This window comes from Sceloporus occidentalis, unplaced genomic scaffold, assembly GCF_023333645.1.
Source record: "Sceloporus occidentalis isolate IW3139 unplaced genomic scaffold, rSceOcc1.0.p SCAF_5, whole genome shotgun sequence".
NCBI classification, from domain to species: domain Eukaryota; kingdom Metazoa; phylum Chordata; class Lepidosauria; order Squamata; family Phrynosomatidae; genus Sceloporus; species Sceloporus occidentalis.
Window position 1 is genome coordinate 117,187,847 of NW_028316985.1, and position 22,553 is coordinate 117,210,399.

Sequence of the window (22,553 nt, forward strand, 5' to 3'; positions counted from 1 at the left end):
CCCTAGCGCCGCCTGGGCGTTCTGATTACTCTCCCTTTCTCTTTCTCCTCCTTCTTGGCTGCCGTCTGTGAGGCTGCCTCTGCTGCTGCTGCTGCTGCTGCTGGTGCTGCCGCTGCCATGGGGGAGAAAGTGGTCCCGCGCCGGGAGGAGTGCAGGGAAGGTCAGTCCCAGCCTCGCCTCCTCTTTCCTCCCTTACATGATCCCACAATATGGATGGCTGCTACTTTGCAAGGTCCTGGGATCTGTAGTTTTTTACACAAGGTCCTTAATCTCTGCCCAAGAGGGGCTTCTTGGTACCTCCACACAAAAAACTACACATCCCAGGATTGGGTGTCACACCAGGGAGCTTTAAGACGGCTTTAATAAGTGCCCTGGCTCAGTGCTGCTAAGGGGTCTCCTGGGAGTTGTAGTTTATTCTGGCCACCAAGGAGATGGCTTGATTATAGTATCCTAGGTCCAAAACAAACCACAGAAACGATCCAGTTTTGCAATCCCAATTTGGAGACCGCTTTAATAAGTGCCCCTGGCTTGGTGCTGCTAAGGAAGCTCCTCTGAGATTTGTAGTTTGTTTTGGCCACCAGTGCTAGGAATTGTAGTTTATTCTGGCCACCAAAGAGATTGCTTTTAATTCTAGTATTTCAGGTCCAAAACAAGCCACAGAAATAATCTAGTTTTATAATCCAGTTTTGAGACCGCTTTAAGTGCCCTGGCTCTGTGCTAAGAAATCTCCTGGGAATTATAGTTTACTGAGATTGCTCAATTGTAGTATTTTAAGGCCAAAACTAACCACAGAAATAATCCAGTGTTGAACCCGCTTTAACGGCCCTGGCTCATTGCCAAGGACTGTAGTTTATTTTGGCCACGAGGGACATTGACATTGCTTTTAATTACAGCATTTTAGGTCCAAAACTGACCACAGAAATAATCCAGTGTTGAACCCGCTTTAACGGCCCTGGCTCATTGCCAAGGACTGTAGTTTATTTTGGCCACGAGGGACATTGACATTGCTTTTAATTACAGCATTTTAGGTCCAAAACTAACCACAGAAATAATCCAGTGTTGAGACCGCTTTAATTGCTAGGGAATTCTAGGAGTTGTAGTTTATTTTGGCCACCAGGGAGATTGCTTAATTATAGTATCTTAGGTCCAATCCAAAACACACCACAGAAATAATCCAGTTTTAAGACTGCTTTAATAAGTACATGCTCTCAATATACTAGGAAATTCTGGGAACTGTAGTTTTGTGAGACAGTTAGCCTTCTCTGTCAGAGAGACTGGCGGCCAAAATAAACTACAATTCCCAGGATTCTCTAGCACTGAGTCAGGGCAGTTAAAGTGGTCTCAAACTGGATTGTTTCTGCAGTGTGTTTGGGACCAAAGTGGTGTCAAATACATTGTTTCTACAGTGACTGTTGTTGAGGTTGTTGTGTTCTTTCAAGTCGTTTACGACTAAGGTGACCTTAAGGCAGTGAACCTGTTTTCTTGGCAAGTTTCTTCAGGGTGGGTTTACCACCGCAGTCCTCTGAGGCTGAGAGAGTGTGACTTGCCCAGGGTCACCCAGTGGGTTTACGTGGCCAAACTAGGATTCGAACCTTGTCCTCCAGAGTTGTAGTCCTACACTCAAACCACTATCTCACACTAGCTTTCATGTTTTTGGTTTAGAAGCACATATTCCCAACTCCCCATCTGTGGGTAAGCAGAAATTTGGGTAGTGGTTTGAGCATTGGGCTACGACTCTGGAGACCAGGGTTTGATTCCCAATGTGGCCATGAAACCCACTGGGTTAGGCAAATCACACTTTCTCAGTCCCAGGGGAAGGCAACAACAAACCTCCTCTGAACCAATCTTGCCATGATAGGTTTGCCTTAAGACAGTGATGGTGAAGCTTTTACAGACCGAGTGCCCAAACTGCAACCCAGACCCCACTTATTTATTGCAAAGTGCCACATCCCTCTGGCTTTCTAGTAAAAAACTCTGGCAAACTCTGTGCTGGGGCGACAGCATGTGTGCCCACAGAGAGGGCTCTGAGTGCCACCTCTGGCACATGTGCCATAGGTTCGTCATCACTTCCTTAAGGTCACCATAAGTCGGAAATAAGTTGAAGTCACACAGCAACCAACAAAATTCACCAAGCGAGACCTTCCTTGCAGTGATGGGGAAGCTGCACATGTTGGATTTCTGCCTGTTGTGGAAGTGATTTGTGTGCCTCTACCAAATAAAAAGGAGGAGGGCAGCCCTGTCAGCATTGGACACAAGTTGCAGGGGAGCCAGTGCGGTGTAGTGGAATGTGTCTTGAACTTGGGGAGTCCTGGATTCAAATCTTTGTTCATGAAAACCCACTCAGCCTCAAAGGAAGGCAAACCTCTGAATCATTCCTGCCAAGAAGACCTCAGGATGGGGCCGCCATAACTCAGAGTGGGCACATAACAAGAAGAAGAATTTGAGGGATAAGACGTATGTCCTTGGTCTAAAAGCATTTGAGGAATTTCTTTGAAAACTTCAGGAACTGATTACAGCACCTCAGTATTGAAGGAAATTCATTCTGTGCTTTCTCATGAAGCTCCAAGGCCCTGAATTAAGCTCCAGTGTTGTTACAAAGAGAAAAGAAATAGTAGAGGATCCAAAAGGAAGAGTGAACTTCCCGGAAAGGTGGAGAATAGATGAGAGACTTATGAGAGGAAAATAGAGACAGGATTGGAGAAGGAGCACACACAAGCCAAGGTTTTAAACATGGGACAGTTCACCAGGCCTTAATCCAAGGGCAAAGGAACAAGGTGACCAGATGTCCTCACTGCAAAGGAGGACAAGGCACCACAAAATGTCAGGCATTCAAGAAGAATGGAGGGAACATGACCAAATAAAAAGCTCAAAACACGAATAGAAATGTAAATCCATGCTTTTTAGTCATGCTCAGAATGGAGGGCATTTGGAATTCCTCTTGGACAGAAAGTTGAAAGAAGAATATGTCCTGGAAAAGCAGGATGTCCGGTCATCCTGCAAAGGAAGGCAGTTGTCTCAGGGAAGCAAGTGTTGGGTAGCGTGAAGCAGGAGCAGGTGCTACCTGGCCCCTTTTTCGAAAGACACAGCTGTGTGTTCCACATACACAATTCTTGCCTAGGTCCTTGAAACTCGCCTGGTGCACTTAGGTGGAGAATGTTGTGCCCTTCCTAGTGCTGAAATAATATTTTCATTGCCATCTATAGTTGGAATTCAGAAGAATCCTCACACTGCAGAAAATCTTGGCTCAGTGTTATGTTATTTCCTGTTGTTGCTGTGTGCCTTCAAGTCATTTCTGACTTATGGCAACCCTCTCTTGGGGTTTTCTTGGCAAGTTTCTTCAAAGGGGGTTTGCCATTGCCATCCTCTGAAGCTGAGAAACTGTGACTTGCCCAAGGTCACCCAGATGGGTTTACATGGCTGAGCTGGGATTCAAATCCCGGTCTCTAGAGTCATAGTCCAACATTCAAACCACTACATTATGCTGGCTCAACTATTTATTTATATTTAGCTCCTGGAAAATTGGTAAAGAAAGTGATTTTTCAATATCTCACAAAACTAAAGTTCCCAGAATTCCCTAGCATTGAGCCAGGACAGTTAAAGCAGTCTCAAACTGGATTATTTCTGCAATGTGTTTTCGACCTACATGTCTAGCGTGTTTCTTGCAACTTCATTCATTGCCTTTGCTCACTCCCACTTCTTTTGCCCTAGTACTAAAGCGTGACTTTGAGCATCTTTAAAGTGTCTTTTTTGTTGTTTTTGCATATTAAACACAACCACCTAGGGACTAGGCAGACTGAATAAAAAAAGGTGAAGTTTGAAAGCCAGTGTTTTTAAGTAGCAGGCTGAAGGCAATGTTAATACCAACACTTTTACTCCCAGACAATCCATTGGGATACCTCAGTGTGTCGTAAATAGGTTCTCTTGCTGGTCCTGGTGGGTGTTCAGCAAAGCAGAATGCCAATTAAGGGCATGGGAACAAATCAAAGTTTGGATAAATTCCTTTTTTGGATTTTCATTCCAAGAATCCCCTTGCTGATAAGTTTACTGGCTACGCCAGTTAGAGGATTCTGGGAGTTTTCATCTAGAAGAGTAATTTTCCCAATCTCTGTAGTAAAGCCAGACAGAGATGATCTATGCCTGAGGCATAAAATGCAAAATGACATAATTTTAAAGCAATTTTCTGGCATCATATGCAAACCCACCACCACCACCACAGTGATAGAACAGCTGTGCAGGAGTGAGACTATATATGAGTTTTGAATGAAAACACTTTTACTTGGATGTGGAATAGTAAAGAGATGTAAAGAGTAGTAAAGGGATGGAAATAATCAACTGAAAGGATTATGACTGGAAAACAGAGGGCAAGAATAGTCCCAAGTCAAAGCAATGTACAGAAGGTATGTTAGGATCGCTGCTAGATATTTGGGTAATTTGTGGTAGGTCTGCATGAGTTTCTCTCTCTCTCTCTGACACACACACACACACACACACACATATTATTTAACAACGGTGACATAAATCCCCCCACCCATCATTTAAATAGGCTGCTGAAAAAAGAAAGTTAATCCTTAATTGAATTGAATGTCTATCTGCCTTGAGCCACACTTCTGCACCTGACTTCATTTGGTGGACTATGTGGTTTTGGTTTTAAAAAACTCAAAGTAGATTGAGGAAGCCTGAAATCTGCCCACCTTTGCTGTATGGGAAGGGATGTAGAGTGCCATTGGTCACAGGGTGGGGAGATATTGTTGTACTAGAATAGTACTAGAATAGATTTGCCAGTGGTTGAGTGATCTGGCCTTGTCGGGGAGTTACCCAATAATAGTAAACCGAGATGGGTTGGTGACTGTTTTTGATTTAATTTGAATACCTGAGCATCTCTTTAAGTTGCTTGAAGAACCAGTTTGAAATTTATTGCTGAATTAAAAACCTTTCTCCCACTGTTAGACACAGCACCTGTGTGATATAAAAACTGTGATCTTTGATCTAGAGTAACCAGTATTGTTATTGCACAGAAAAGCTCACGTTAAATGAACATATGCCTTCACCTTAAAGCCCTGCGTGGGATGGGCTTGCTGTAATGTTTCTAAAAATTAGGAGACACATTTTTATAGGCAGGGAGGTATTATGGAAGATAGCTTCATACTGAACAGGCTTTCTGGCCCTTCTGTCAACTGAAACTCCATTGCAGTCGGAAATATGTAAACATTAGTAATTGTTTCAATGTTTGCTTCATACACCTTCCCTGCCTCTCCCTCCACTTCCTTGTATGCATATTAAAAGTAAATAATCAATCCTATCAATTTATGGTTATGTATGGCAGCATACACATTATGTTTGCCCACTACCATCTGACTCCCTTTTACGAAGCTCTTGCCTGCAAAAGTACATGCTGTGACCTGTCCATTAATCCCTCAGATCTTCCATGGCAGGTGGTTCTACCTTTAGTTCCCATTGATTCTGTTGGTGTAGTGCCCATACTGCTGCTCAGCCGTTTCTCTTCCTGAGCTCTCTGAGTTGCTCTCTTCCAAGGAGGAAGAGAAACTGGGGAATTCAGTACCTGTGCTGAGACCAGTAGCATGTGCAGAGACCACACTCTAGACATAATGATTTGTGCTGGGCAGAATGAAGGTGACGTGGGTGTGGTCTGCACCCGCTCCTTTTCACGCTATATTGGGGCCAGGGCAGCCTCACCAGCAGCCCTGTGGCCCCAATTCGGCGTTTTTCTGGACCTCTTCTCCATGGTCTGGAAAAGGGGTGTCATTGGGGCTTCATGCTCCCGGACACCCCGGCCCTTTCTCCTCTGGATCATTGGCAGGGCCATGTAGTTGCCGTGCCAGCAATCTGCTGCCAGGAAGAAGCTGCCTAGAGCAGCCCTTATGATGTCTCTTTGTCGTGCGGATGCTGTGTGACGCGCATAAAAAAGGGACAGGAAATATCCTCCTGAGATCCCCCTTTGCAACTCAGTACACTACAGGTGACTCAAACAAGTTGAGGGGAGTAACAATACTTTTCCTGGCCCGTTTTAGCCTTACACAATAATATGTGACCCATATGGTTGCTTTCTGATTTTGGAAGGAACCATAGCCAACACCACTCCCACGTTAGCAACCTTTTATTCTCCCAACTCAAATCCACAAGCTTTTATGTGGTCCTTTCTGCAAACTTTGAGGGAGCTGGCAGAAGGGACAACTATTATTGGGGGAGATGTGAAGGAGGTGCTTGACTATAAGATAGAGAAATCCCACCATCCTTTCAAGACTAAAAGAAAGCTATCCCTGATTTCAGACCTTATATCTAAAGAAGGGATGCTAGACCCGTGGAGAATACTTAACACATCACCTTCTGTTCACACACCACACCTACTCTAGAATTGATTATTTTCTTGTTTTGCGATCCTCCCTTTCTAATGTCATTGATGTCCAGATAGAATCTATAGTCTATTCTGACCATGCAGCCATAGTGCTGACCTGGCAGTTAAACAGACCCACGGAAACATTGCATTTGGAGGTTTAACCCCAGCCTTTTTCTTAACAAAAAGTACAAAACCCAGATTCAAGATGAAATTAAGCAGTTTTATTTGGAAAATAGGAAGCCAGAAACCTCAGAGGCCTACTGTGGGATATCTTGAAAGTGGTCCTCAGGGGCCTATTAATTAAAGAGGGAGCCACACAGAAAAGGCTCAAAGTTGCCACTAAAACCAAACTCCTTCAAGACATAACTCAGTTGTCACATGCCCACAAAGAATCACTTGATTTTAAGATCTTTCACCAACTCCAAATGAAAAGGGCAGAGTTAGCGGCATTAGATGCTAGGAAAATACAAACTGTCCTACATTATACCAAGGCATATTATTATGAGTTTAACAACAAAAACTCACGCCTCCTGGCCAGAGCGGTTAAGTGCAAGGCTAGGAAAAGTACTATTCTTACTTCCCACATCAAGAAAGTGGTAACAACCTCAGACAAAATACTACAGGAATTTAGAGCTCCCCCCCCCCCCACAAATTATTCACTTTGGAGCTGCCTCAAGGTACTTCATTAGATAGCTTTGTGAAATCACTGACTCTAGGAAAAATTAAAGAACCCCACCGAATTTTCTTGAACAAACGTATCCAATTGGATGAGATTTGAAAAGCAATTGATAAATTGAAACCGGCCAAGTTGCCTGGCCCAGATGGATTTTCAGGTCAATTTTACATGCTTTTTATATGAGACTTTGTAATGGACTTTCAAAACAGGACACATCCTATGAGGATTGAAAGTTCTTTATTGAATTTGTAAATGAACCTTCACACCACCTCCAAACTTCGGACTCTCACAGCAATTCTGGAAGGACACTTTACAACTCAATGCAAAGACTGAACTGACTGCAGAAGAATCCCACCCATGGAATCCTGCAAACTATTGATCACTGAATAACATCACATCCTATGACTATTGTTATATTCGTTATTATGCTGCACTGTAATGTTTGACTATCTTATAAAGACTTGAAAATCAATAAAAATAATTTTAAAAACATCTTATTTATTGGAAACTGGAGTCTCATTTTACAGTTAATACTGGTAAACACAGGTGGAAAGGTCCCTGCCATTACCCTCCTCTTGCAAGTCATCTTTGAGGTATAACTTTCCCACATTTTTAAAGAGACGCAGGAATTGCTGGTGGGGACTCCCAGTGCTCCCCCAACTTTTATTAAAACAACTCTCTAAAAAAAGTTGTTTTTCTATTAACATTCTCTGATAAATAACCACTTGCACAGGAGGTCTGTTGTATTCCTATAGAAATCTGCTCAGAAGTCAGTCCCATTGAGTTAGGTGGTGCTTACTCCCTGGTGAGTGTAGTATTTCAGCCATGATGTTTGTAGTGGAGATACATGGAAGACATAAGTGCTTGAGACAGTGCTTCTATTACCCAAAAATGTCATTGTGGCGGGTTACAAACCGCCATATAGTACGCGATGAGCGTGTACTAGGGTTAGGAAGGGGCGGTGCTTCCGCACCCCCCTAACCCTAGTACGCGCTCTGCGCACACAAAATGGCGGCTGCCATTCCACACAGTCGCCGCCATCTTGACGTAGCAGACGCGTTGTGTCCGCACGTCGCACCCCAGAAATGACACCGCGAGCGTGCGACTAGCGCCTCGCGGCGTCTCTTCCAGGGCCTGAGAAGGAGCGTGATTTCCACACTCCTTCTTTGCAGCGTCCGGGAGCCGTGCGGTTTAAAGGCTGCGGCTCCCGGACGCTGCAAGTGGAGGCGGAGCCAGACCGCCGCTTTTCGCCACCTGTGTATTCTTCTATAGAGCCAGTGTGATGTAGTGATATGAATATTGGACTAAGACTCCTGGTGATATAGGTCTGAATCCCTGCTTGGCCATGGAAAGCTTGGGCAAGTCACACTCTCACTGTAAAAGAAAGGCAGTGGCAAACCTCCATTGAAAACCTCATGATAAAATCACCTTAAAAGTCAGAAACAGCTTGATGGTGCACAACTTTCTCTATGCTTCCATGTCCAGTATTGATTTATACAGTTAAAACAAGTGGGAAATTGTTTAAAATGTTGCTACCGGCTCTTCAGCTTGATGAAGATTTCTAGACAGAAATGCCTCATACATATAAGACATACCTGTCTCCTGTTTGTGTTTTCATAACTTTGCAGTGTAGATTAAGTTTAATATAATATGTATCACAGAATTGTCTGAGGAAGACCCAGACTCATTGTTTGGTTGCTCCAGTTGATGAATCTCCAGCAACATGGCCAAGACCACTGTTTGACAGTGCTAACCCAAGACATTTTGTTGCCTGAAGAAGAGCCTGGATGGCATAATCTCTTTCCTAAGGCCTGTTACAGACTGCCAAAATAAAGCTGCTTCGGGTCTCTTTGAAGGTATGCTATTTAAATTATGCATGGGTCCTAAGAGTCCGGAGGTTGCGCCAAAGCCACACTCCATTCCTAAGCACTGGAGTGCAGCTTTGGTGCAGCTTCCAGATTCTTAGGGTGCATGCATCATTTAAACAGCATACCTCCAAAGAGACTCGAAGCAGCTTTATTTTGGCGGTCTGTAACAGGCCTAAGGCTACCATTTTTAAAAAACCATGCTCAGACTCCAGTTCTGCCTTAACTTATTATACACCAACAGAGGGAAAGAGATCATTGTTCAGCCATCTGGGTTACTTCACTCTATTAGAGGGCAGGATTAGAACTAGTAAGAACAGATTTGGATCAGTATAAGGCATCTTTTATATGCAGCTGTGCAGTCCAAGGAAGAATCTTAGAAGTAAATTTTGTTATTTCTAACAGGTAAGGTTTATTAAGAACAGAAACCCTTACTGTTTATTCTGTTTTACTAGAGCCACATAATAGTTATCCCATATTTGTCTCATTTCATACTTCCCCAAGAAGTAATTCCAGCAGTGGCTTTCTATGGCCATTTTTCTTGTGAAAAGTGAATACTGAAGCCTTGTTCTGTTTTGTTCACAATATATAGATTGAGCAGATGTAAAGCCAACATACATAGGCATATATGTCATAAGCAATATCAGTCCAGCCCTTTGGTATCTAGACATTTCTCCTGTCAGCCAGCAACATCTTGACATCCGTCTTCAAACAACCCCCAGACTGAATCTTTTCCCTGCTTTTATCTTGAATTCTGGCCAAATTCAAGATTCAAAAAACATATTCTTCTGCTTACAACCATGTCCCAAGGTGGGAGAGCGGGGAATGGGGGATATAACATGAAATAGCAGAGGCCCTTGAAATACTTTGATCATTAATTGAGACTGTATTTTCCACCATAAACTGTCAAGTATTTGTACCATCTGGTTTTTACCAGGATTGTCTTCTGTGATTTAATTTTTATTCTTTTTCTTGGGAAGTGTCAAAAGGCAGCCTTGCAAATTATCTAAATGTAAATGGTTAAAACTGGAGCAGAGATCAGAGACCCATTTGTCATGGGACAAATAGTTTCTTCCAAGTCTTTTGAAAATACAGACATATCTCAGTTAACAGTCTTAACACATGATGAAAGAAAGATGAACAGAACAGGAGAGTACTGGCTTTCTCTGTGCCTCATAGCACTTCTGTTCTCTTCCCGAGGGAGACAGTTATAAAAGAGTGTCCTTTGTTGTTCTGGAAAAAATCTATTTGACAGAAGGTGTGCTTTTATGACCGTCTCCCTCGGGAAGAGAAGGCAAGTGCTCCGAGGATTTGTGGAGAGGCGCAGAGAAAGCCGCTACTCTCCTGCTCTGTTTCAATTTTCTTTTTTAATGCAATAAGATTCAAAACCTTTCACAAAGCCTCTGAGGCTCCTTTTTACAAAGTCTTTTTAATCCCTTGCAGCTTTCTTTTCCTCCTTATCCTTGGTCTAGCTGGACATTCTTTAGCAGTATCACCATTGGTACAAGGAGGGCTGGAGAAGCACACACTTTCAATATTAAGTTGCAACAGTGTATGCAATAAAGCTTGAACTGGGAAAGAGCGGGCAAGGTAAACAAAAACTGCCTCCAGAATTTCTGAATGAACATGCATGAACAGCAAAACAGAGAAAAGGAGAGAGCAGATAAGCTTGCTTCACCATCTAGCCGCAGCATGTTTAAAAAACATAGATCTGTAAGTCTGGCCACCAAAATGGAAATCATAAGGAAAGTAGAGGCTGGTAAAAGAGGAAAAAGTCCTCCCTGGATGCATTTTGGAGGAAATTTTCATTTGGTCTCCAGAAGATTCAAAATGTTTTTGTTTACTTATGCATGGTATACCTGACCTGTTTGTTTCATTTCACATATGCATATTGTTAGTTTTGAATAGAAAAGCTGCCTGAAACATGTGGAACTGTTCTTTTTTGTGGTATAGAAACCTATCCCTATTCTTTCCATGTTATTCTGTCTCTGGTACTGGATTTTCTGTTAAAGAAATAATACACAGGAATGTATCTCATTAACTTATGTATACATGGATAGATTTAATATGTGTCAATAAAATATATGTTTCCCCCTCCCCCTTTTCCTTCCAGGTGAGGTGTTTCCTTTGATTTGCCCCAACTCTCAACATGCCTGGTGTCAGATCCTCAACATATCAGAACTCCAAGCCTCCTTTTTTGCCTATTCTGGCAGATACCCCAATGAAACAGAGCTGAGTGTTTCCACACCCACAGGAAGCAAGTACAGTTTATACGCAGGTGTGGCTTTAGCCATTGGGTCCAGCATCTTTGTTGGTTCCAGCTTTATACTGAAAAAGAAGGGCCTTTTGCAGTTGGCTGAAAAAGGATACACTAGAGCAGGTAAGAAATATTAGTGATTCCAAAGAAATAACCTACTTCTTGTTTTGCTACAGAAATATCAAACCCCAAAGTCGGGGTTGAAGTGTGTATTTAAAAGCTTAGCCATGTTATCAAATCAGGAAATTATGGAGAATGTGGCTTCTCAGAAACACCAGGAAACCGCCACCAGGTCATGATTTGATTTGTGCCTTTGATTAGTTTTGTACTGACTAGGCAGCTCTGTTACAGTACCATGTGTTAATGGTAGTCATTAAATCCGTCTCCCTTATCTGAAATGCTTGGAACTAGAAGTGTTTGGAATACCTCTATTTGCATATATGTACATAATATGGGATCTTGGAGATGGGACCCAAGTCTAAACACAAAATTCATTCATGTTACATATATATCTTATCCATACAGCCTGAAGGTAGTTTTATGCAATATTTTTAAATGTGTTCATGAAACAAAGTTTGTGTACATCGGAAAGTAAAGGTGTCACTGTCTCAACCACACATGAAATAAGTTTTGGGTTTTTGAGTATTTTGGATTTCATAATTCTGGGTAACGGAAGTTTTATTGCTTGACAAAAGTAACCCGACATGCAACAAGGGAAAGGTGGCTTTCTCCTTACTCTCCACATGGTGTCAAGCACTTCCATTCTCTTCCTGAGTAAAAATGGAAGGAGAATGGAGGTGCCAAGACATCGTGCAGAGAGGAAAGGAGAAAGCTGCTTCTCTCTTGCTACATGTCAGCTTACTTTTGTTATGCAGTAAGGCTTTCAGCCTTTATAGTTAGGTAACCTTCACAGCTGAGTATCCGACTTGATAAAAGCTTATGCTGGTAGTTTCATTTGTGAGGAGTCAGTGCATTATATTTTTGTTTAATTGTATTTTTGTTGTTTAATTTTATCTCGGTGGTGGCAGTGTTTGATCATGTGTAACTCTTGTATAATCTAGCTTCTTAGAGTCTGGAAAATACAATGATTAGCAGTTGGAAAACATTAGGTGTTCCTCCTTACTGATAAAGAATTTTTTTAATGCCTTCATAGTTCATATTTTACTACTCATATATTTTACTACTAATTCTATAGCTCTTCGGTAACATTTATTATCATGATTATAGCGCATCAGTGAAGCCTGTTGAACTTCTCATATTGCGTCTGTAGGCCTTCATGATGGTTGTTTAACTTCTCATTCCAATTGTAAAAGGACATATGGTTGAAGACTTATTAAAGTGTGAATTTGTAATTTATAAGTGTATCACTATTTCAGCTTATTCAGCTCTTCTCCATACATACATCATAAGTACAACTTTTTAATGCAACTTTTCAGTACTGCTTGTCCAACTTTTCAGCAGAATTGTTAAAGGACACATGGCTTGAAGACTAACGGACAATAAAGTTCTGATGAAAATCATTTGTATTATGGACTTTAATCCTTAAATTTACTTTATATTGACTTCATGTTAACTATCTGATCCCTTTGCATATATTCAGTGTTACTAATTATTTGTTGTACTGTATATTACTTATTATTTATTTGTTTATTTATGGTATTTATACCCCACCCTTCAGCCCTAAAGGCTCTCATATTGCAACGACTATAGTTACACTGTTTACACAGTGACTTTGGTTGATAAGAATTCTTTTATTTTGTGTACAGTATTTATATTTATTACTTCCTTATTAGGTTTAACTGTTTTCCCCCCTGAATTTAATTGGTGTTTTGTATCTGTTTGAGGCTTTCCTACAGTTTTGTTTTGTTTGGAGGCTTGGCCATTTAAAGATGATTACCAAGTCAGGAAATTATGCAAAGTGTGGTTTCCATGCTTCTTAGAAACAGCAGGAAACTGCAAGAAAGTATTGGCTCTTTGTAAGGATTTTTCTCTTCTCTGTAGTTGGTGGAGAATAATAATAATAGAATTCAAAGACATAGCCAAAAAGTGTTAGTCTGGAAAATCATTATGCAAAGGGAACTTCCAGCATCTTTGAAACTAACTAAAAGAGAGAAGTTGTTAACATGAGCCTTCATGGACTTCAGCTTACTTCTTCAGATGCATTTGAGGAAGTAGGCTCGAGTCTAGTAAAGCTTGTGCTATCAGTTAGTTTCAAATAATGCAAGATCCATCATCATTATCATTTCTTATCTACCTTTCCCTGTGGATCAACAACAACAATTAACACAATACATAAGATCATTTAAAAGAGAATATAAGATCAATACTTAATAATATCCATTAATACATACTTTAAACATCATAATATAAAAATAATCTGGATAGGCCAGATTGTTCTTTACTGTTTTTTGCTTCTGATTTAAATACAGACAGTGTCTTGAGCTGACAAATCTTTTCCAGCAGATCATTCCACAATCTGGGGGTGGCCAAAGAAAATGTCCTCTAAGTAACAGTCAGTCTAGTTTTGATTGACTGAAGTAGATGTCTCTTGGAGTATGTGAGTATATGGGGCAGATTATACAGAAGAAGGCAATCCTATAGGGCTTTAAAGCTAATAACCAACACTTTGAACTCTGTCCAGAATCTTATTGGCAGCCAGTTTGAATAATAGCTATATGTAGATAGCGGCTTACATGTTGTGGAGTTGTGAGGAATACATTATAGCAGTGGAACTCAAACATTTTAACCTTGGGACCCACCTTTACATCAAATAAAGAGGTGACAATAGAGTGGGGGCCCACCCACACACCACTTCTGACAGATCTTGCTGTTCTGCTTGCATTGGATCCAGCACTTAGTTCTGCCCCAAAATTGTCATTTTGGGTCTACTGTAATATCAAAAGCTGCTAGAAAACTATGGCCTGAAACAGATGGGCAGACAAGGGTAGCTTCCGGCTGCTCCGCGCGTGTGTTGTTTACAAAACGCACACCCCTGGAGCAGCCAGAAGCCGCCCCAGGGCTGCACTGGAACCGCCTAAGGTGGCCCAAATCCGGCCCCAAAAGGAGCTGATCTTTTCCGCTCCTATTCAGGCTGCAGAGGTGCCCATGGGACCATGGCAAGTGTTCGCTGCAGCCCTGGGGTGATTGGGGTGGGAGCAACTTCTAGCCGCTTCTTCATAGAATTGTAGAGTTGGATCTGCCTGTCTGCTTTGCCTCTATGTTAGACCTCAGAAAATGATATGATTGGTTTAGAATAGTCATTATTTATAATAAAAAGTGTTCTGTTAGGACATTTAAGAGGTGATGCAATAAAATCAGATATTAGATTAATGTTTATTAATGGTAAAAATAAACATGGATTCCAACTGGAAAAAAATCAGGTGTTCCTGGTGTCTCTGAATGGTTAAAAAAGGTATGGAATGCAGCACTTTCAGTGAAGTTGTGTAAGCATCCAAGGTGGAAGGACAGTGCAGAATAGATTAATTAAAGTAATTTCCATTAATTTCAGGGTTGGATTACAACCTTATTGTCTTGTTTTTTGGTTAGTTGGATTTATATCTTGCCTAGCTCCTTAAAATGGGATTCAAGGAAGCCCATATTAATAATTAATAAAATGCACAATTAAAAATAAAATTTAGAAATACCTCACTATGGAAAAGTACAGCACCTAGCTGGTAACAACCTCCTTCCTCAGCAACTGATCAGTTGCCCAAAGCCTGCCTGTTAAAAGAGGTCACTTTCTCACAGTGTGGTAAAACATGGCGCACATAGCAAAACATTGCAACTATACTTGCAAAACATTGCAGCTATATTGATCATATCTCTCACACACTTTTATTGTGCTGTTTTTCATTTACTAGATGACAAAAATAAGACTCCAGACAGGAACAGTGAACAATTACTTTGTTAGCACCAAGTAAAAATTCAGCTGAAATAGCAAAGTAGACAGTTGTTGTGGCTCAGTCTGTTGTTTAAATTGGTCATGGGGATGTTATTACACAAAAATGCATTTGGCTAGAAAAGTGACAGATCCTCCCCCCCCCCCCATGTAAATCCTACAACAGGGTGTGTCTCAAAGAAATTGTCACAAGCCTTGCTATAATATTTTTTTTCTTAAAATAATAATGGCGTGTTTGTGTTTTGTTTTTTCAGGACAGGGTGGGTATTCTTACCTGAAGGAATGGCTGTGGTGGGCAGGGCTGCTTTCAAGTAAGTATTAAAGCATTTTTTTTATTTGAGTTAAAAGTACACAGGAGATTCCACACACACTCCTTTCTCAAGGGATATACTAGTGTTTCTTAGAGTAAAACCTTAAAGCAAAGGTAGGTGGGGGCAACTTATTTCAGCCCAAGGGCCAGGTTTGGTTTAAGAGATATTCACAGGAGATGCATTCCAGGATTGGGCTGGGATCAAAAATGCCAGCGTATTTTTAGCTTTCTGCTCTTAATGCCCAATAACTAAACCTTAGGAGAGCATTACAACTTTTTTAAGAATGGGGAAGAAAACCTGTTTTCCAAAACAGTACTATTATTCATTTTTGTGTCACTCGTGTAAGTGACTGGAAAGGGCTGTGGGGAAGATGGTTGACTGTCCCTCCCTCCCTCCCACTGCCTCGCTTACCTGCCCCCCCGGCCACCTGGGCCTGAGCGGCTGTGGCACCAGATTCTGAATGGAAGGCACACTCCCCCACCCCCTAAGCAGTGGCGGCTGCTGAGGGGAGTGATGCCATAGCCACCAGAGTTCTCATTCAGAGTCTGATGTGGCTCCTGGGTGAGCGAGAAAGGGAGGCAATGCCTTTTTCCCCCTCATCCAGCAGTCATGCCAGTCCCACTGGTTGTACCACCTCACCAGGTGTACACCTCCCCGATATGTCACTCAGTACATCCCCCACCCCCTGCAAGCCCTAGTGATGTCTCTATTCCAAAGCTTGGAAACCATGAAAGAATTGTGTCATGGGAAGGGGGCATGATCATCTTGGGAAGCCCTGAGAATAGGAATCGGCACCAAACGCAAAGGTTCCTTTTCCCTGCCTTAAGATGTAGCTGTCAGACCCTGGTGGTTCCTGCTTTTACAAGAGTCTCCTTCCTTTCTCTATCCATCTGATGCAGTTGCCTTGGCTGAGAATAGGAATGTCAGTAGTATGATCAGAGGGGAATTTAATGCTAAAGATATTGAGAGTGATCGTTTCTCTGCTAACACTAGTGTCTTTTTGCAGTGGGAATTGGAGAAGCAGCGAACTTTGCCGCCTATGCCTTTGCACCAGCAACTTTGGTAACTCCTCTGGGTGCACTTAGTGTACTTATAAGGTTAGTACAAATCGGATTTACTCATTGCATTGGGATATCCACTATATTAGGATAGTCATTTTGTGGCTCAGCTCAAATGATGGACTCTATGTCTGTATCTGCACTGAGAAATAATCCATACTGCAGAAACCACCAGAGTTGATGCCACAACAAACTACAATTCCAAGAATTCCATAGTACTGAGCCACGCCAGTCAAACTGGATTATTTCTGCAGTGCGGATGCATCCTACGAAAGTTGTTCTCCCGTTATAGTTGTATTGTTTTAGAAAGTTCTGCAAACAAGTTACCAGGTTGGCTTGTAAGCTAACAAGTGCAAGAGCAGCTCTGTTGGCACCGTTTATGCATCTTGTTTGCTTGGTCTGGTGCTGAAATAACATAGGAGGAGTATGCAGCAGGCAAGCCTTTTGATTACCCAGTTTTGAACCAGTGTATGTGTTCACCCAGCTGGAGATCCATCATTCATTTTAAGCAGAGATTGGAAGAGTTCCTTTATTGAATTTAAGCACCAGAATTCCCTTGCCAACATGGCCACTGGGGGGGAGGATTCTGGGAATTGCAGTCCAAAACCTCAAGCTTTAGTACTGGGAAAGTAGATATACAGGTATACCTGTACTATTCTGTCCATGCTGCATGTCATGTACTTTGGTACAGATATGATCTGCCAAGGCAACATGACCACAAATAATCTGTGTACTTTTCTGGTGTTTCTGATAGATTATTCCTAATGTGACCAATTCACATTCCAATACAAGCTTTCACTGCACAATGAATTGTCTATGCTATGGAAAAATTGAAAGAAGCAATGGAAACACACAGGAAGGTTACAGATGGATGTGGTCATTTGGAAATAAAAATTCTGCAATTTTGACTGCCCAGCAAAACCCTGGTTTCAAAGCATCTTCAGTGCTGAACAAAACAGAGAAGGACATCAATGTACCTTGTTGTCAACCTCCAGCCAGGTGTACACATGAACTACCCTAAGAGCTTCCATATAGGAACAGCTCTGCTCAGAACATCTGCAGTCTTCTTCCATACCTTTGCCCAGGAATTTGTTCTCTATCTTTCACCCCAGTGTCCAATTGTCTATACTTCTCCTATGCAGATAGCATTAGAGACCAAGTCTGTACTAATCTTTCCACAACTATTTTGGTCTTTAAGATGTTACAAATATGTATGGTATTTTCTTTAGTGCTGATTCTGAACTTCAGTTTTTAGATCTGTTAAAAATGAAACGTAAAATGTTCTTTTTAAAAAATTGGTTAATGCGTCCTTTCTTTAAAAACCCAACAGTGCAATACTCTCCTCCTATTTTTTGAATGAAAAGCTCAATATCCATGGGAAATTAGGCTGCATCTTAAGCGTCTTGGGGTCTACGGTGATGGTGATTCATGCTCCTGAAGAGGAGCTAGTGACATCATTAGATGATATGGAAACAAAGCTAAAAGATCCAGGTAAGTAATTCAAATGCTTACTTTAGAATAGTATGGTTAGTGAAATACCTTGCAGATATTTCTGATTTATTCCAGGATCTGTTCATTCATTGGAGAGAAGGCTGTGGGACCACACATGTTCTGTTCTGCCTCCAGGGCCCCGGCTGCAGGGTTGGGGAATCTTTGGTTCCTCAGGTGGTTCAGATTTCCATCAGTCCCACTCACCGTGGTTTATAATAGTGAGGGATTATGGCAGCAAAAGTCTCAAAGGTCTAGAGGGCCCTCTCACACTCTACCACAGTGTTCTGTCCAAGACTGCCTCCTTCCATAGGAGCCTGCCTGAAATTTGAGATCCTCAACAGAGGTCCTGCTACATCTCCCAACACCTTGCAAGGCTAGGCTGATAAATATGTGTGTCAGGATATTGTCTGTTGTAGTACCACAACTGGGGCAGCTAAGACTGTATTATTTCACCCTACCCTTCAGTCTTTAAATTAGGGGTGCCTGCTCTGGCTTTTTAAATAGTCTGTGGTTTTAAATTAAAGAGGTGAGTCAAGCCTGCTTTAGAAAATGTTATTCATATCTTTAATGTTTTAATTTTTTTTATCATTGTACACCACTTAGAAGATCCTGGTAGGTTAAAAGGCAATGCACAGTGCTTTAAATAAATAACAGTAAACCAGGGTTGTTAGGAAGCTTGAAGACTAGCCAAGTGCATCCAGCACATTCTCTGACTCTTTCCATCCTCTGTGCAATTGGAGCTGTGTGTGACTCAGAGTGTAGACTTTTGTATAAGACATTAAAACTTGCACATACTGTGCTTTCTCCCATCACAAGCCAAAGAGAGAAGATGATGTCTGAGTAAATATCACGTTCTCACCTCAGATCTTGGCTTGGATGTACCATGTGCTCTTGGCAGACAATAAACAGTCTGCCCTGAAGTCAGGAGAAGAGGTGTTTGGGGATGTAGTTTTGAACAGATGTCAGGCAGCCAATCAAATCAGGCAGTGAATCTGAACAAGATTCTTTATTTTCTCTGCCCAATTCTCTGAGCAATGTTCCTCATTGATCAGAGAAGCCCACCCCCTGTGTGTGTGTGTGTGTGTGTGTGTGAGAGAGAGAGAGAGAGAGAGAGAGAGAGAGAGAGAGAGATGCTTTGTTTTGTTCTGAGACCACGAGAGGCTTATGCCAAAGCAGACCTTTGGCTCAATAACCTTCATAGTATCTGCATTCATTCATTGTCTGTTACAGAGCTCTGCTACCTGAAATCCAGGCAGCTGTGAGAACTGGATCTGGAACATGTCAAGTGTATTTACTGTGTGTGCTGAGCTTTGTTAAGAGGTCTGTGGGAACTCAATATCTGTGAAAAAAAATCTATCATGAATTTGCTATTTGAATAGAGCACTATAATGAACAAATTCTAATGGGATTTGATCCAGCTCAGGCTTTCACTTACATAAAACAGTGAAGATTATTTTCATCAGTTGCTTTTTGCATCACTTATCACACTGTGTTAGAGGGTCTTCTAATTCTCCAGTGCAGAGTTTTAGGGGCTGCAGACCTCTTGTCCATTCCTACTTCTGTGAATGACAGCATTCCCTGTGCAGAACTCTTTTTGTGGCTCTTGATACAGCTGGCTGAGTTAATTGTGAAAAACATTTTGGATCATTGCTTGATTCACACGCTCATACAGTTCTTCTTTCTTTTTCTTCCAGTGTTCATTGCCTTTGCTGTTGTTATAATTGTGATCTCACTGGTGCTCATTTTAGTAGTTGCTCCAAGGTATGGTCAGACAAATATCCTGGTCTATATCTCCATTTGTTCAGTGATTGGTGCTTTCTCCGTCTCTTCTGTCAAGGGATTGGGTATTGCTATTAAAGATATACTATATCAGAAACCAGTTTTCCGAAATCCACTGGTTTATATTTTGGCTCTGGCTTTGGTGCTGTCCGTCAGTACTCAGATTAACTACCTCAACAAATCATTGGATGTGTTCAATACATCTCTTGTGACACCCATTTACTATGTGTGCTTCACAACCACAGTGGTGATCTGCTCTGTCATCCTCTTCAAGGAATGGAACAGCATGGAGCTTGGGGATATCATTGGGACACTGAGTGGATTCTTCACCATAATTATTGGCATTTTCTTTCTGCATGCTTTCAAAAATGTCACAATCAACTGGAGCCAGCTGACCTCTTCTTGTAAAAGAGACTCCCTCGTGCCTCTCCATGGTTATGAGGCTCATCAAACTTTACTGGAGAACATGGAGTCCTCGGCCTTGACAGGTGATGAGGATAATACCCTGTTCAGTCGAGGGAAGGAGCTAGGAGATCACCATTGAGTCAACCAATCTGACTGAACAGTTAACTAGAGTGAAAGCCGTCTTCAGAAAACATACCACCATTCCCCCAGGAGAGAGAAAACAGGCGCTATAATGTTTACTCTTGGAACAGAAAAGGAAATGTGAAGATAATGTTCCTATTTATTCCCATCTTTGGCAGCATATGAACTTCAGAGACAATTGTGATGCTGTCTGAAGAACTAATACTTGCTGAATGATAGCATTATATATATGGAGATGTAGTGTATTTTCATAAATAGCACTTTATAATTCTACTGTATTTTTAGAAAGTCACTTGGTTTACAACTGACTTGGTAAAGGTATCTGTGTGTGGAAAATCATGACCTTCCCTAAGGCTGTCAGCTTACTATAGTTTTTTGATGTCACTTCAAAGTTTTTCAGCTAGCAAATGCCCGTAAGAAAAATTTTCTAGCAACAAACAAAATGATTTTTAAAAATTCATTTAAAAAGAGATCTTTCATATGGTAGTTAGCACTGAAATATCTTGTAAGTAATGGGTTGCATTCAGACTAAGTCAGAATTTCCCATCATGCAGTACCTGATTTCCTCTAAGATTAAAATAAAAATTGTTGGTATACAGTATGATAGATCAGCCTCAGGATGATATTTTTGATTTACATTTTTTATTGTTTTACATTTTTACTGTAACTTTAAAACTACTTATTTAGTTCAGATAGCTTTTTTTGTAAATGTGTAATTCGTTGTGAGAAAAAGCTTCCACCAGAGTTATTCTCATTGGCTATTCAAATTCTTCTATAATAATTTCCTACAAACTTCTTCCAAATCTGTGTTTAGTCTATTGCAGGTCAACCTGTTCTTGTTCTTCTTTGCTCTGCTGAAATGACTCATGTTTATTTCAGTGAGGTTTTTCATACAATAGTTTGATACATTCTGTCAGCAGTGGAGGGAATGTGTGACCTTTTGGATATTACTAGACTGCCATTCTTATCAGTGCTGCCCAACATGACCACTGAATGGCAGGAATTGTAGCCCCACAGAATTTGGGTGAACACATGTTCCTCATTCCTGAATTACAAAACTGATGTAATTTGCAGCTGACTTCCATTATCTTTGGCTGAAATCCAACAGACAACTGACAGATCTTATTTTAATGGTACATAATAGAATTACCAGTGAGTACTAGTTCCACTGTAATTTATGGTAGATCTGGAGAAGGTTCTGGGGTGGTTTCAGACCCATCTGAGATGTTTGGTGGTTTCTCAGAAGCCTCTAGGTCTTTGGGTATGCTGAGGTGCATCAGTAGATAAATGCCATGGCTGGTTTCTGTCTGTTAGGCTAGGCTCACACTCCTCCCCTTGGTTAACTAAAGAGTGGGGAGTCTAGGGAAAGGTTGTTCCAAGCTGAGTGCATTCATGGGAGTCTAGCTATAGGACATGTCTGATGGCATGAAGCTTGTTGTAACTAGGACTCAGAAATGTTACCCTGGATGCAGACCTGATGTGTGAATGGGTAGCAATGGACACACATTTCCAGGCAGAGAGGATTAGCATGGAAGATTGCCAGTGCTTTGTTTATATTAAATCTGCAGCCCATTAATATATAGTCTGGGATTTCCTCACCTCCTCCAAATGTCCAGAATCAATCCATCAAAGCAACTGCCTTCACGAAACTCCTTATGCAAGCTTACATGCTGAGGCTCCTTTATAGTAATGGTGTCCACATCAGGGCTGTAGAAGAGTCATTCAGCCTGCTTTATTGAGTTGGATATCAAAAGAGGTGATTGGAGTCCCCCCCCCCCATGGGCCTAACATAAATCTCCCAGCTAAGTACCCAATGCAAAATGTAATCTCCCCCCCCCCATATTAATTCCAGAAGCATATGAGGATATTCACCCAATCTCTGTGTGAAAGAAAATGTTTTTGTTGGAATTACTAGTATGTTCCTGAAAAGCTAGCGTGGTTGTGGGTGCATTTGTAGCTTCCTCCCAGTGTGTAAAACATGTTTGGTATTACACTTACTTGTTTCACCCAGTGTTTCTTCATGTTAGGGATGGCATTTGTCCATTATAGAAACTTGGGCAAGTAAGAGAGTTAAAAGTATCTAATCACTTCAGGAAATATTTTGCTTCCATTGTATTTACCCAGCACTAATATCCAGTATGAAATGATCAAACATGCTTCATTAAAAGTCCTACCAGAGAAGTGTGTGCAGGAAAACCTTGTGTCCTTCAGGAAATAATTTCTTCTTTCTGTGTATACCTGCTTTTTGACTCAAGTGTATTGGAATTAAACTTAAAAAAAAAAACAACCAAAAACCTTTCTGACAGAAGACCATTGA

At 41.3% G+C, this 22,553-nt stretch overlaps 1 protein-coding gene across 1 annotated transcript; it reads left to right on the forward strand.

The window, feature by feature from the left end:
- The first annotated feature begins 93 nt into the window (after positions 1-93).
- NIPAL1 (NIPA like domain containing 1) lies at positions 94-22,553 on the forward strand. Its single transcript, XM_089525205.1, has 6 exons — positions 94-160; positions 11,010-11,276; positions 15,306-15,362; positions 16,369-16,459; positions 17,751-17,911; positions 19,606-22,553. The coding sequence occupies exons 1-6, from the start codon at positions 118-120 to the stop codon at positions 20,232-20,234; spliced, it is 1,248 nt and encodes a 415-aa protein (XP_089381331.1). The 5' UTR covers positions 94-117; the 3' UTR covers positions 20,235-22,553.